Source organism: Branchiostoma belcheri, unplaced genomic scaffold (genome assembly GCF_001625305.1).
Source record: "Branchiostoma belcheri isolate BF01 breed outbred unplaced genomic scaffold, Haploidv18h27 scaffold2, whole genome shotgun sequence".
In the NCBI taxonomy this organism is placed as follows: domain Eukaryota; kingdom Metazoa; phylum Chordata; class Leptocardii; order Amphioxiformes; family Branchiostomatidae; genus Branchiostoma; species Branchiostoma belcheri.
In genome coordinates, this window is record NW_017803490.1 from 8,271,593 (window position 1) to 8,285,842 (window position 14,250).

The 14,250-nt window shown below is 42.5% G+C and overlaps 1 protein-coding gene across 1 annotated transcript in view; it reads right to left on the reverse strand.

Annotated features, from left to right (window-relative positions):
- The window catches only part of LOC109468834, a 9,130-nt gene extending 2,907 nt beyond the window's left edge, over positions 1-6,223 (reverse strand). The window contains exons 1-10 of the mRNA XM_019767174.1: positions 6,106-6,223; positions 5,087-5,368; positions 4,469-4,630; positions 3,996-4,208; positions 3,454-3,578; positions 2,480-2,612; positions 1,925-2,047; positions 1,364-1,498; positions 794-907; positions 182-295 (exon numbers count right to left, since the gene is read on the reverse strand). Coding sequence (XP_019622733.1) covers positions 182-295; positions 794-907; positions 1,364-1,498; positions 1,925-2,047; positions 2,480-2,612; positions 3,454-3,578; positions 3,996-4,208; positions 4,469-4,630; positions 5,087-5,368; positions 6,106-6,223 — 1,519 coding nt within the window. The remainder of the gene's footprint in view (positions 1-181; positions 296-793; positions 908-1,363; positions 1,499-1,924; positions 2,048-2,479; positions 2,613-3,453; positions 3,579-3,995; positions 4,209-4,468; positions 4,631-5,086; positions 5,369-6,105) is intronic.
- Between the last annotated feature and the right edge of the window lie 8,027 nt (positions 6,224-14,250).

Genomic DNA, 14,250 nt, shown 5'->3' on the forward strand with positions numbered 1-14,250 from the left:
AAGACAAGATAATGCAAATTAGTCAGAAAACTCCTGTTATACAGAACAGGAGCTTAAGTGTTGTCTGTCCTCGGGGCTGGGAGTGCCAAATCCCAAGTACCGGAAAGATCGACCCGTAGCCCCCCCCCCCCTTCCCTGTTGAGGGTGGGGTTGTACATTCTTTCATATAACAGTAACGTACTTATCTCACAGTCGCTGCCCAGGAATCCCGGCGTGCACCTGCAGCTGTACCAGCCGATATGGTCGATACACGACCCGCCGTTCTGACACGGCGACGACTCGCACTCGTCTATTTCTGTGGAATGGGAAACAAAACAGCTGGATAAAAATCATGAACTTTCATCTGAGTGTGTTGGTAGTTCCCTAGTATTTGGTAGACGATGTCGGTCCCCGTCGCAATTGAGTGAGGCTATTTACATCAGAGCCCATCACCCTTCACTCAACCGCGACGGGGGCCGACATCGTCTACCAGATACCTTCGACCCAGAGTTGACGTCACACTTCAAAGAAGTCACGTGACAAGCCTCAGAACCATGATCAGGCACAGTTCTTGATAGTCCACGAGTATCAAGAACCGTGCCTTGGGGCAAATCTTGAATAATCTTTGTTCTTGAATAAGCGGAGACAATCCAGAACCGTGCCTTATCCTAATCCAAACCCAGACCAGTTCAGGCAAAGAACTAGATAGGCACGGCTCTGTATAAAATGTAACCCGTTCATGCATAGAACTAGATGGGGACGGTTCTATATACCATGTAGCCCCTTCAGGTTCTGTATACAAAAGAGCCCTTACCGATTTCGCAGTTTAGTCCAGTGTACCCCCGAGTGCACTGGCAGCCGTATGAGTTCGCCCCGTCCACACACAGCCCGTTATTCTGGCACGGATTCGAGTCACACTCGTCTATATCTGCAATAAAATGATAACCAAATTTTGTTAAATGGTTCCAATGGTAATACACGTAGTATATTGATAGAATAGCCATGTTTAGAATGCATCTCTCACTACCATGCCATATATATCTAAGAACATTCAGTGCATCTAAGAATGCACAAATATGAAAAAAAAGTTTTACCATAGCATATAGCATGAAATTAAGACAGGGCATAAGATAGTCTTATCTGGTGCCTTTGATCTAACTTCCTGTCAGTGTCCCCGGAGTGCCTAGCATGTACAAATAACTACAGAACACAGCTACAGACATACCGACAACAAAAGAACCCATACACGGGGTAACTAAATTAGGCTTCCTTCAGTCAATATTGAACATGGGAAAGGTAGCTATATATATATGATACAGTTAAAATATATAGAATTGATAAAATTGAAAAGTAAATATGATACAAATAAAACATGAATACTCACCGATCTCACACCTTTCTCCCGCAAACCCCGGCAGACAGTCGCACGTGGTGATGAGGGAGTTGAAACAACCCTTACAGGTGGCGCCGTTCACACAGTTACTGCACTTGTCGTCAGGCGATTCGGCTTCGTAATAATCTACATGGCAATGTAAAACAACAAAGCAACGTGATGTTGATTTTAAATGATTGGTAAGTGTTGTATCTAGATCCAGGCTTTATTCATAGGTTCTGGATAGTCCTCGCGTATCCAGAACCATGCCTGGGACCAATCTATTGGTAACTGTTGTATCTAGAACCATGCTTTGTCCAGAACCATGCTCAGGCTCGGTTCTGGATAGTCTCCAGCTCTTCACGTATCCAGAACCGTGCCTGGGGTAAGTTTACGTTCTTGGATACTTGGAGACTATCCAGAATCGTACCTAATCCTAACCATAACCCATTCACATCTCCTTGTCCATGGACACGCTTGTTACTATGGTTACCGGTTACTATGGTTACCCGTTACTATGGCTACCCGTTACTATGGTTACCCGTCACTATGGTTACATGTCGCTATGGTTACCTGATGCGCAGACGAAGGCCTGCTTGCAGTAACAGGGATACGGCGCCCAGTCACACCCCATCTCCTTGTCCATGGACACGCACAGCTCTTCCGCCTTCTCGCCCGCCCACGGCTGCCACTGGCCTGTGGAAAGGATGGCATTGTGGTTAAATTTGTTGACTTGAATCTAAAGGCTTCTGTATCTGTAGGTAGAATCCCTGGCGGCCTCAAGCAGGAACACAAACCTGTCCCGAGCATTGATGCTTCTAACCCTGAGATAAGAGATGCTGTACTAGGTGCGTGAAGACAATGGCTTCATGTGAAAGGTTTCCTTTTTACTTGGCTTCTACAATCTCCCTTCAGTAATAACGCAAGCTCGCACACAATGCTTCTAAGTTATCCTCCCATCATCATCTTAACATTCCTATAGAATTATGTCCATCATTCTCTGATTACCATATGATAATTAATGTTGTCTTTAGTGCAATGAAAAAGGTATTGTTACTGTAGTAGAACGTCCTGCTTTTACATCTCTCTATTACTTAATATAAGTTATTTTTGTTTAATGTTACGTACCGTTCACTTTTGTCCCATCTTCGTAGGCAGGAGACCAGGGTCCGGTGGAGACGGCTACACCGATCCAGTGTGTCACGTCATTTCTCTCCTTGATGAAGGTCTTCAGGATGTTGTGCTCATTGTCGTCTGAAACCTGTTAAGTAAAGATGCAGGTAATTATTATGTAACTACTTCTCTGGTCGGACTTTATATATCCTATGTAAAGCTGTGAAAATTTTGGTTTGGGCTTTAGACTCCAATCTTAGTGTAAAGTTTTGTTAGCGCTATTCTGGTGTTTTTAGAACTCAGGGGGTGGGTAATGGGTGATTTTCCTTACTGTGTATAGCTAAGAAAGGAAAGGGAATAACTTAAAAGACAAAAAGAGGGTAAGAAGGAAGGGATTGGAAGAATAACTGGAAAGATAAGACTGTGAAGACAGATAGTTTATCGGCATGTATGTAGTCTCTACCAGACTAACTACGCTGGCTACATATAGGTCTGGAGAATAATTGCCAGGGGAGTTTGGCCGCCTTGTTAGTTTGACTGGGCCGCTTCGGAGGGAAAGAAACTACCTCCCCGCGGCCGGACTCCCTTGGCCCATTTTACTCTCTTTTTTGCCGAATTGTACGATCCGTATTCCCGTAGGAAGGCCTGGTGGAGGCTAGCCTATAGCTTAGAAAGAAGAAGGGAAGAACGTAAAAGGCAAAAAGAAGGAAGGATGAAAACGATTGGAGGAATAACTGGAAAGATAAGATTGTGAAGGCAGATAGTGTATAGGCATACATGCACCTTGATAGCCTCCACCAGGCCTGTCTACGGGAATACGGATCGTGGAATTCGGCAAAAAAGAGAGTAGAATTGGCCAAGGGAGTCAGGCCGCGGGGAGGTAGTTTCTTTCCTTCCGAAGGCGAATCAAACCTACAAGGCGGCCAAACTCCCCTGGCAAATATTCTCCTATATATAGCCAGCGTAGTTAGTCCAATAGAGACTAGTACCTTTACAAGGCTGCCGCCCATGGCTTTGCAGGTTGCCGAGGCCTCGCTGTGGTTCTTGATGGCAGCCGGCGCGGAGAGACCGTAACACTTGTCCCCGAACTTCCTCACCATCGCTACGGGAGGATCTGTGGATAAAGGAGGTAAATCAGTCACCTTTTCATGGAGACGGGAGACGATACCAGCTTCTAGGGTAGCTTGGAGTCCAGCCTTGTTAGCTTTAGTCTGCTCCCCAAGATCCGCTCCCCGCCAACTGTAACTTGGGGAGCGGACCAAAGCTAACAAGGCTAGACTCCAGGCTACTTCTAGGGACCTTTGACCCAGTTCTATAGCCATGTGCCTTTGAGGTCAGTGACCTGGACCAGACATCTATCACCATGGTAACTGGTGATGTATGGTGTAGTGTTACATTATGTAGCAAGGTGCAAGAGGTTACAATGTATATGTTTTAAATTAGTAAGAAGAAACAGAGCAGTACTTTTAGTATATTGTTAGGCTAGACCATGTGAAGGTTAACATCTAGTTTTTCTTAAGATTTGACTTACCATGGTAGGGGCAGGCATCTATGGCGGCCTGGATGGCTTCCCGCCACAGCGCCTGGTCGTACACCTGCAGGCACGCCAGTCTACCCTGGAACGTGGTGGCCGCGTTCCCGTTATGCCCCGCGCGCAGACGGCGCCCGTAGGTGGCCAGGTTACCGGGGTACGTGAAGGTCCCGGAGTAGACCTGTCGACCGTTCACCCACATGGTCACTGCGCCTGTAACCGAGACGGGGGGCGACACAAGTTATCTGGCACGTATGTCTCTGACGTGACGTTCCAAGAGTAGAAGGAGTCAGCCGAAAATTTTGGGTAAGCCGCAATCCATTCCAGTGTTAGCACAGAAAGTTTTGACTTTATTTCATTGATTATTGTGTGTTTGCAGTGACGTTATAATAATGTCCGTTAGGGCCCATTTCATGCTGATATAATCTTAACTGTAACAATCACAACGCATTTTTTATAATTTTGAAACGTACCTGTGCTGTATTCGTAAGAGGCGGCCACGAGGTTCCATTCGTTGAGTTCCAGCCCCTGTTGGGAGTGGTTAGGTGAGGAGTACTCTGTGTCCTTCTGCGGAAGGAACATCAGGTTGGTGCCCGTACCGTCCGTGTAGGGCCACAGCATCACCCCCAGGCGACCTGGTGGGACCAACCATGATAGTTTTTGCCAAATAAGGAAATAATTGCCAAATAAGGAAATGCTTACCAAATATGAAAATGGTAACCAAATGATGAAATGGTTGCCAAATAGGAAAAGGGTTACCAAAGTAAGGCAATTTTTGCCAAACAAGGAAATGGTTGGCAAATAAGGAAAGGGTCGCCAAATAAGGAAATGGTTACTAAACAAGGAAATGGTAACCAAATAAGGAAAGGGTTACCAAATAAGGAAACGAATGCCAAATAAGGAAATTATTACCAAATTAGAAAATTGTTGCCAAATAAGGAAATAGTTACCAAATAAGGACAGGGTTACCCAATATGGAAAGGCTTACCAAATAAGGAAATGGTAACCAAATAAGGAAATGGTAACCGAATAAGGAAATGGTTTAGTCATTATCTATATATCAACATCAAGCTTTCTTTCCTTTGCCTAACCTGGTGAAACATATGACAGGATGGGCCCTGCTGCGGCGGCTAGAGGATAGACCGCTGCTACGATGGTGATGGAGTATTTGGTGTCCAGCTTCCCGTTGTTTGGGAACTCTACGTAAGAACTCAGGCTGCCCTGGAAGAAGTAGGAGCCGCCATCTTGTCCCAGAGGGCCTTGGTCCAGGACGACGTTTTCCATGAGGACTGCGTCATTTCCGTTTCCGCTGACGTCCCTTCCCTCGTAGTCTTTGTTGAGCGGCCAGAAGGCAACTGGCTGTACTGGTAAGTCTGAAATGGATGAATGAATGAATGAATGAATGAATGAATGAATGAATGAATGAATGAATGAATGAATGAATGAATGAATGAATGAATGAATGAATGAATGAATGAATGAATGAATAAATAAATGAATGAATGGATGAATGAATGAATGAATGACATTTATTGTACGTATATGCTCTTACAAGCTATTAGTAAAGGCCATGAACAAAGAGGGAAAAACACTAAAGCTCTAACACTTTAACTATACACACTATTTTATGTGATGTACTACTAGTATATGTCTACTACAGGTTCAACTTCTGAATGGACCTCAAAAATTTACGCCCATGATTTCACAGCAAAAAGGAGGATGAAAGCCACTCACGAGTTAATTATGTTTATCGAAGGAAAACATATTGTTTTTGCTGTGTTTTCTTCTTCTTACGTTCTAGATGCAAAAGGTCAATGACCAGAACCAGACGTCTATGACCATGGTAACTGGTGTTGGGTTAGCACATGTTGCAATTTTATAGCAGGAGGGATTTAGATTTTCTATATATGAATATGCTTCAGTAAGAATTAACAGAGCAGACCATATGCGGAGGTAAACATTCTGCATTTGCTTTACAAATGTTACCTTTCTAGTAAATGTCGAGGATTGACTTGAAATTTAGGATTTGTAAACGGGAAGCCACCCTAACACGTTATCAGAGTCTCTGATCAGGATCTCTATATATTTCTTTTGGGTGGTGCATGCGTACCTCTGAGCCCATTGATGATCCATTCGTTGTTATTGTCCTGTGCCTGGACGCTGATGCGCATGAGCACTAGCCCCAGCACCGCAGTGACCCATGGGATAAGAGAACCTCTGGCCGCCATTTTGTTTTTAAACCTGATGAAGTATAAAAAAAAAGAAACTTTATCAATTTTGTTAGCAGAAATTGGGAAGAAATGTTTAAACTTTAGTCTTGCTTGGAGCTTTCTCCTACACTAAATTTTACTTTTAAATCAATACTACTGTACAAATTACAAGCACACAAAATCTGTGAAAGACACCTAGTTCTCAATATGGCATATTATGTTAAGTTACTCCGTCAAGTTAAAACTTTTGGTTCAACACAACAATTCTCTCACCTAGAGCTTCCGACCAGTCTTCCTCGGTAGACTGACCCAGTGAAGCTTGTGAGAGAATTTTTTGTGTTGGACCAAAATTTTTAACTTTAAACATGTAACATGTAACTACGAACACAGATGAACTTTCATGGTACATGTAGTATAAGATTTATTCACATTTTGATTGTCCCTAATCGCTGCCCTGTCTGTCGCATTGCGTGCCAACAATAACATGTGTTGGTGGTTTGGCGTTAAGTTGAATCAAAACCTTTGAATCTTGGTCAGCAGCCATAATAGATACTTGTGGTTTGGCCACCGGCCACAGTAACATCCTGCGGACCATGTCTAACAGTTTGTCTAGACAGAATTTCAACCCGAGTTACCCAAACCATGAATCTTCGTCCTTCTACTAAACGTATTCAGTTTTTTAAACGGTTTGAGCTCCTTACTGTAACAACGCATTAGAATTATCGCATTACATTGCTACAACATGGTTTCCCGTCTGGTTTAAGACCAATGTTTAGTACTTTGGCTAATCTCCAAGCAGATGGTACGGATGCAAGACAGTATCCAATTGGCCAGAAGAATGGCCATTAGCAGAGGAGTGACCACTAACCGTACGGTGGCCAATGGACACTCCACTCCTCTAGTCAATTGGATACTGTCTTGCCATCTGCTTGGAGATTAGACTTTCGCGTGTGTGCATTCTACCATACGGTGTCATCAGCCTGGTTATTAAGGGCAGACTTTAATCGTTAGACGTTATATAGATTACAGTGGATTATAGAAAAGTTTATTTCAAATTCGTGCCCGGAGGCTAATTGAAAATTACAAAACATAAAAGAACAATGGAATAGAGTATAAAATAACTAAAGTCTACATGATAAAGGTAGCTGTCTAGAACTATAACTATGTCAAAAACTATGTCTGAAGGGTTTGACTTCTCTTCTGTAAACCATGGAAGACGTAATGTCCCACATTTTCCAAAATTTGTGGGTTTTGGGAAGTTAAAATAATTAATTATAATCATGACACTGTGTTATTCTAATATGAAGGTCACGTAAGGGCAGGGAAACAGGCCTGTCAAGCTCCTAGTAAAAAAAACCTGATACTCTGACATAATGGAAAGCCAAATTCCTCTCTTTTAGAACACAGGCTATGGCCATACAGTAGAGCTTCAAAATATCAAAGCTACTGAAATTCCTGGTCTTTTTCAGGTGATTAGAATGAAGAATGGTCCGTGATATCCGCTCTGAAGACTGTAACTCATTTCAGTTGTAAGGTAGAGGCGCGATATCAAGACGGGACCCGAACTACTGACCTCCGGATCTGGCACTGCTCCACTAACCCACATAAGTCACTCAGGGCAGATCTAAATTGTTCCAGTGGTTCCTGTTACTGTTAGAATATTACTTACATGTGCTACAGTTCCAATTGCTTTTATGTAAAAAGTGAGCGTGTACATGTGTGTGCATGTGTGTGTGTGTGTGTGTGTGTGTGTGTGTGTGTGTGTGTTCATGTGCGCATGGTGTGTGTGTGTTGTGTGTCTGTGTGTTCGTGTGTGTGTTCATGTGTGCATGATATGTGTGTGTGTGTACATGTGTGTGTGTGTGTGTGTGTGTGTGTTCATGTGTGCATGGTGTGTGTGTGTTTATATGTATGTGTGGTTTGTAATAATGTACGTGTGTCTGTTTTTACCGAGTTTAACTTGCAGCCATTATATCACTAGATACACTACATGAGCCATACTCTTGCCTTTTATCACTTATCAGACACGTAGTCAGTATGTCAGATCCCTTTAAGTTCAATCAGGGACAGGCTCTTAAAACACAGGAACTGGGGATGGAATAACAGACGACAGAAAAGGCATTCGAAGGATGCAACGTAAATCGGGTTGAATGAAAACACATTCAACCCCGGGAGACCTTAGACTATATTTGGAGTCCTAAACGTATCGTCTTTTACTGCAGGGTAGGATTAAGATGATAAATATCACACCAACTCTTTTCTTAATTTCCCGGGGGTTATTTTTAGTGTCAGTAACCTAGCTTACAGCAGACACACTTTGAGATAAAGCCACTGTCACACATTCAGAACCTTCCTCCGACCAAGTACCAACAAAAGTTCGGGAATTTCGGGAGCAGTCTGGTCATGTTTGAGTCAATTTTGACTCCCAACTACGCCCCGACCACTGCCGACCTACTCCCGAACACAAGCCAACCACTAGCCAACCATGGACCACGAACCTCCTGTCCACAAGAGAATGTTTAAAACATTAGGGAAACGACTAATAGCCAACCTCGCCGAACTGTAAGCCAACCACAGCTGACCTTGCTCCCGACCTACTCCCAACCATGTGGTTGGGGGGAGTTCGGCAGTGTTCGGGAGGCTATAATTATTAAGCGTAGTAGTAGAAGTATAAGATTTTCCAGACAGTAGTTATCTGTTTCCTATTATTGTATTGTACTGTACAGTATCTTTAACTCTGTAAAAGCAATTAGCCTTCAGGCATATTTTGGAGATGGAGGCCCTATATTATTCAGCTGTGTGTGTGACAGGAGCTTTAGGACACGGTCACATTTCCAAGCCCGGGCCCGGCTGGGTTGCGTGAACGAAAAATATTAAACAATTTGTATTAAGAGTATACACAAATAGTCCTCATGGTTAATTTTTTAAAAACCTTTTTTGTGTGTGTTTTGTGTATGTTTTTCGTTCCATACGACTGCCCGACCGGGCCCCGGGTTTGGAAATGTGACCGCGCCTTAACCCGGGTTAGAGCAGACTCTCTCTTTGACATAACCAGGATTATGGGTTAGAGGGTCAGTCTTGATTACCGGGGTTGCTGTGTCAACAGAAAAGGCATGTTCACATCCTTAGGAGACTGAGAGGAATTTAGCACTAACGCGCTGCTATAGCTAGGACTAAACTTAACCTTTGCATAGCCTCCGTAGCAGGCTTATAGAACTGGGGGTTTGGTGGTCTTCGGCTGTTTTCTGATTAGTCCAGTTCTAAATTATAAAACGGGGGTAATTCAACCAGGCCGGCTATGTTGTCTACGTGTAATCAGAAAATAGCACATAAAAGCTCCCAAAGACCCTGAAGAACCCCAAACCCCCACTAGTTTTTGACATGCTATGGAGGCTAATCTTTGCAACAGTTTGAAACGGCTAACCCTCTGCATATCACTGAGAACTGTGAAGACTCAAAATTGATTTTTGCCTTTCTATTCTATTCTATTGACATGTCCTCAAAACTCGTATTTATGACCTTTGAAAAATCAGTTATATACATTTTACCATTATGTTAAACGTTTGAAGACTTAAACAGTCATTTAAGAGGACTCTCTTTGGTACATATTTCCTGGGTGGAGGCATGTTCCTCTGGTATTAGCTCTTTCTTTGAAATCGTCCAAAATATACCTTTACCGTGAAAATTTAGGAACACGAAGAACCTTCTTAGCACTTGCTAAGTCTTCTTTAATCAGCTTCAGCGTCTTGAAGAGATCTTAAGTAGTCACTTGATCCACTGTTCCCATGACCGTACCGTATTAGGTCACTTGGGTCATGGCCCAAGACCATTGCCCTAACCTACTCCAGACATCGCAGAAGCAATTAACCAAATTACAACTATATCTTCTATATACTCCACCTATACATTGTGAAATCGGACCAAGGCTTCTGAAGATACATCTTATATATATATACATAATCATATGTTCATCACAAAACTCGCACCATTATTATCATTGTCATATCATATGCCACTCACCTGAAGATCTGCCGTTGCCGTGGTAACGATAGAACACCGGTTGCCCTGGTAACAAACGAACGCAGGTTCTTCACGTGGTCGCTCGGTAGAACCTCCTGTAGGAACTGTTTTCAGCCACGTGGCGAGGTAGGGCTTAAACCTTTGGATGGTGGTGGACTTATTTACGGGGCGAGTCCGGAATTTGCAGATGTGTCCCTCAACGTCATTACTTCGTTTCTTATGAAATGACTTCGCCATACAACAAGAGTTCGAAGGTCTCATAAGATCTGTGAACTATTTAGAGTGTCTCGTATGTCTTATTTAATGGCAGATCATTAATTAGCACGTAAGGTGCTAATTAACATGATATATGTCATTTGATCACTTCCTGTCAATCTACGTGTTTTACTCGTGCAAAATGTATAACTCCGAAAACATTTTTAAAAACAAACGCACGTACATCCCAGCAAACTATTAGCCTCTTCTTTGGAATGTCTGTAGGTTGTCAGCTAAGGTTCATAAATGACTAACGATACCAACTCTTAGTTCTACCCATACAACTATGACATCTTTAAATTCAAATTTTCAAACAAAAACGATGGACATCAAGTGTGAACAAATTTTGCATTTTTTCTTCTTTTAATCAATATCGATACACTTACATGTCACCAAACAAGCCTTTGACATGGTGTCGCCTGTAGACAAGTGGTAACGTGTAGAATTTATAGGACGAGTAAGTATTTGCAGGTCGCAGCCGGGACAGATACACGGGCGCTGGTCACCTCATGGTCGCAGTTAGGCATGCAGGCAACTGGAAACAGGTGTAGGGAAGGCATGGCTACTCTCCAAGCACATGTTTAGAGCCCAGTAGATGAAACTTGCAATGTAACCTATGGTTTAAGTTAGTTAAAGTCCTTCCGGTACCATGTGCATAGGGCGGCGCCCTAGCCTCTACCAGGCTTCGGTAGGCGGCTGGAAAGAGTAGAAATTGACCAAATAGAGATAGCGTGGTAAGGGAGTTTGGTTGGCTGGAGAGAACAGTTTGGCATGCTATCTCTATTTGGCCGATGTCTGCTCTTTCCAGCCGCCTCCCGAAGCCTGGTAGAGACTAAGGCGCCCATCTCCAGTTCCGTACCCTTGGGCCACACAGTTGTGCCATCACTACAGCAGGGGGGCAGTCCGCTATATATAGTGGTGTGTGTTCAAATCCCATACTCTTTCCCAAATGCTAAGCAGAGAAAGCAGTATGTACCATTTTCAAGGTCTTTGGGAGAGAATAGAATGCATGGCTGCTCTCCAAGCACTGTGACGCTTGGGGAGGGGGTTTGATGCATTTTGCAATGGAACTCATGATAAAGCCATGAAAAACACACTACTATACCTATATTTCAAATATCAAGTCTTGAATTATAACATTTGACGAGGAAAAAATGCAAAATGGGGGAGGGGGTACTGGCAACTTAAAAGGCAAAATTCGGGAAGGGCTTGATGTTTAATTGACTTATAATTGCAAAAGGTTTTGGAAAAAAGTTTTTTTTTATTGCTCCATTCTGCCAGTTTTTCTGGCAAAACTAGTTTGCAAACACAGACTCATGAAATTTGCACAGACTCAGTGCAGGTATGAAAAAAAATATACAACGTATATTGAGACCTGCATGGTGATTATAATTTACATAATGATCATAAATATTAGCATTATTCAAATAACCAGTTTCAGACAATCAACACCACCATCTTACATAAGACCAACCTTGGGTTGTTTCTCACACGGCATTTCAGATCAGCCACGAAGGACGCACCACAGACGACAAGCGCCGGAGCTTCTGTATCTGTATCAGCATAACACACCAGCTTCTGTATCTGTATCTGTATCAGTATAGCCGGTATAACCACCCTTCAGCGTAACACAACAGCTTCGCAGGCACGCGGCGCGGCGGCAGCTGCCTTGAGGCATTCTGCACGAGTTCCTCCCCAGAACCTGCCAACAAAAAAAGTCAACTGTCTTAAAGGTATGTTTCTGCCAGTAGATAAAAATGTTAGAAAGGAAAATCTACTGTGATAATATACCTTCATCATATTTTAGTCCATACCATGGGTAATCATTTGTTTTTTCCATCGTGTTCCTTCTCCTTCTGCCATTTCGTTTAATGGATTCAATTTCTTCATTTTTCTCCAAATGACCTGAAATTTGGCATGAAGGTATGGTGGCCAGACGTTTGCATTCTTCATTTCCTGGATACAGGCATTTGAAATTGTTTTATTTGTTTGTTAGGCAAAAAATGGGTATTTTGGTGTCTGGGGCCCTGGTTTGGCTCAATTCCCAATGCAGATTCTAAATTCTACCTGTTATAACTGGTGAGGGTAACGACAGAAAAAAAACGAGCCATATTAGAAAGGTAACAATGTTCCCCACGAATATCTGCTTGGAAAGTAACGACTACAAGTAATGCACTGATCAAAACGTTTTAGATCTGTTGCATGATTGTACTCTCAGAAAGGAAGCTTACAGTATCACCCACAGCAAGGACATTACACACGTGTAATGTCCTTGGCCACAGCTTATTTCGTTACATAGCTTTAACAGAAGTTTTAATTTCTTCAGTTAGTTTATTGACTAGGGAGTTACTAAGGAACACTGATATGTCTGTTTGGATATTTAAGAACTAGGCAGACGAATCTTTTTCAGGGGATTTTGTATGATTGCCTTATTCTTTTGCTAATCTCTTATCTGGCGGGTGGAAACAGAGGTAAAAACAGCTGTAAAACAGCACACAATCTTAAATGTTAATATTCAAACATCTAGTTTCAGACAATCAAAACAACCATATGCATATAAACAGCACCACATTAATGTAAAACAGTTTGTTTCACACTATAAAGGAGTAAATACGTAAGCAAGTGTCCTTCGACAACAACAGCCTTGAATTTTAAATAGCCAAACAATAAGTACCGTTCCAAACTTTCTAACTTTTAAACTACACTGATTCAGTGAAATGAATGGAATAAATGAATGAGTAAATGGATTAATGAATGAATGCATGGATGAATGGCAGTCAGGAAAACCTAAGAAAATCAGGTCGAGTTACTATTTGTCCTGGATTTAACGGATACAACATGTTGGTAGCTTAACAGAAGAGCTTTCCGTTCTTTTTAGGACACCATGGAAAGAAAGCTGAGACACGTGCTGATTTGTCGAGTTACGATTTGACCTGAAAAAATGAAATAAGTACATACAATAAATGGGTGGCTCAACCATGGGGTTTTCTGTTCTTTTTAGGTGGCCGGACAGCATGGGAAGAAAGCTGCGACACGTGCTGATTTTTCTTCTCATCATCCTGGTGGAACCTAACACACCAGAAGCTACCTGTAAACAGTGTGAACCATTTTCACCCTGCAGATGTGAGGTACAGAAACTCCGCAAAATCCCACAGGACCTCCCAACATCCATCTCTGAGTTGTGCTTGCGAGCTAATTCTTTTAGGACTCTAAATCCGCGTATGTTGTCGAGGTATAGGGATTTGATTGAGTTGAATTTTGAAGATAATAGCATTCGCACTGTTGCCCATTTCCCCAGTCTGCCCAGGCTTCGGAAGTTGAGCTTCCGGCGTAACAAAATAAATAACGTCCATTCCAATGCATTTGAAAATCTACCACAGCTCCAAGAGTTGCACTTAAGTAGGAACAAAATAACTAATATCCACCCTACTACATTTTCAAAACTATCCCAACTAAAAGAGTTGTTCTTGTTCGAAAACCAGATAAAAAAGATTAATCTTGGTACTTTCGCAAATCTACCAGTCCTCGACAAATTGTACTTGGGCACTAACAGGATAGCAAATTTTCAGCCAGGGACATTCGCAAATTTACCAAAGCTAAGTTGGTTATACCTGGACAAAAACAGGATAGCAACAATTCAGCATGGTGTTCTTGAAAATCTACCCATGTTAAAATGGTTGAGCCTAGACTATAACCCGATAACAACACTCCAACCCAGCTTGTTTGCAGATCTACCCGTTCTACGAAATCTGAACATTATATTCACCAAA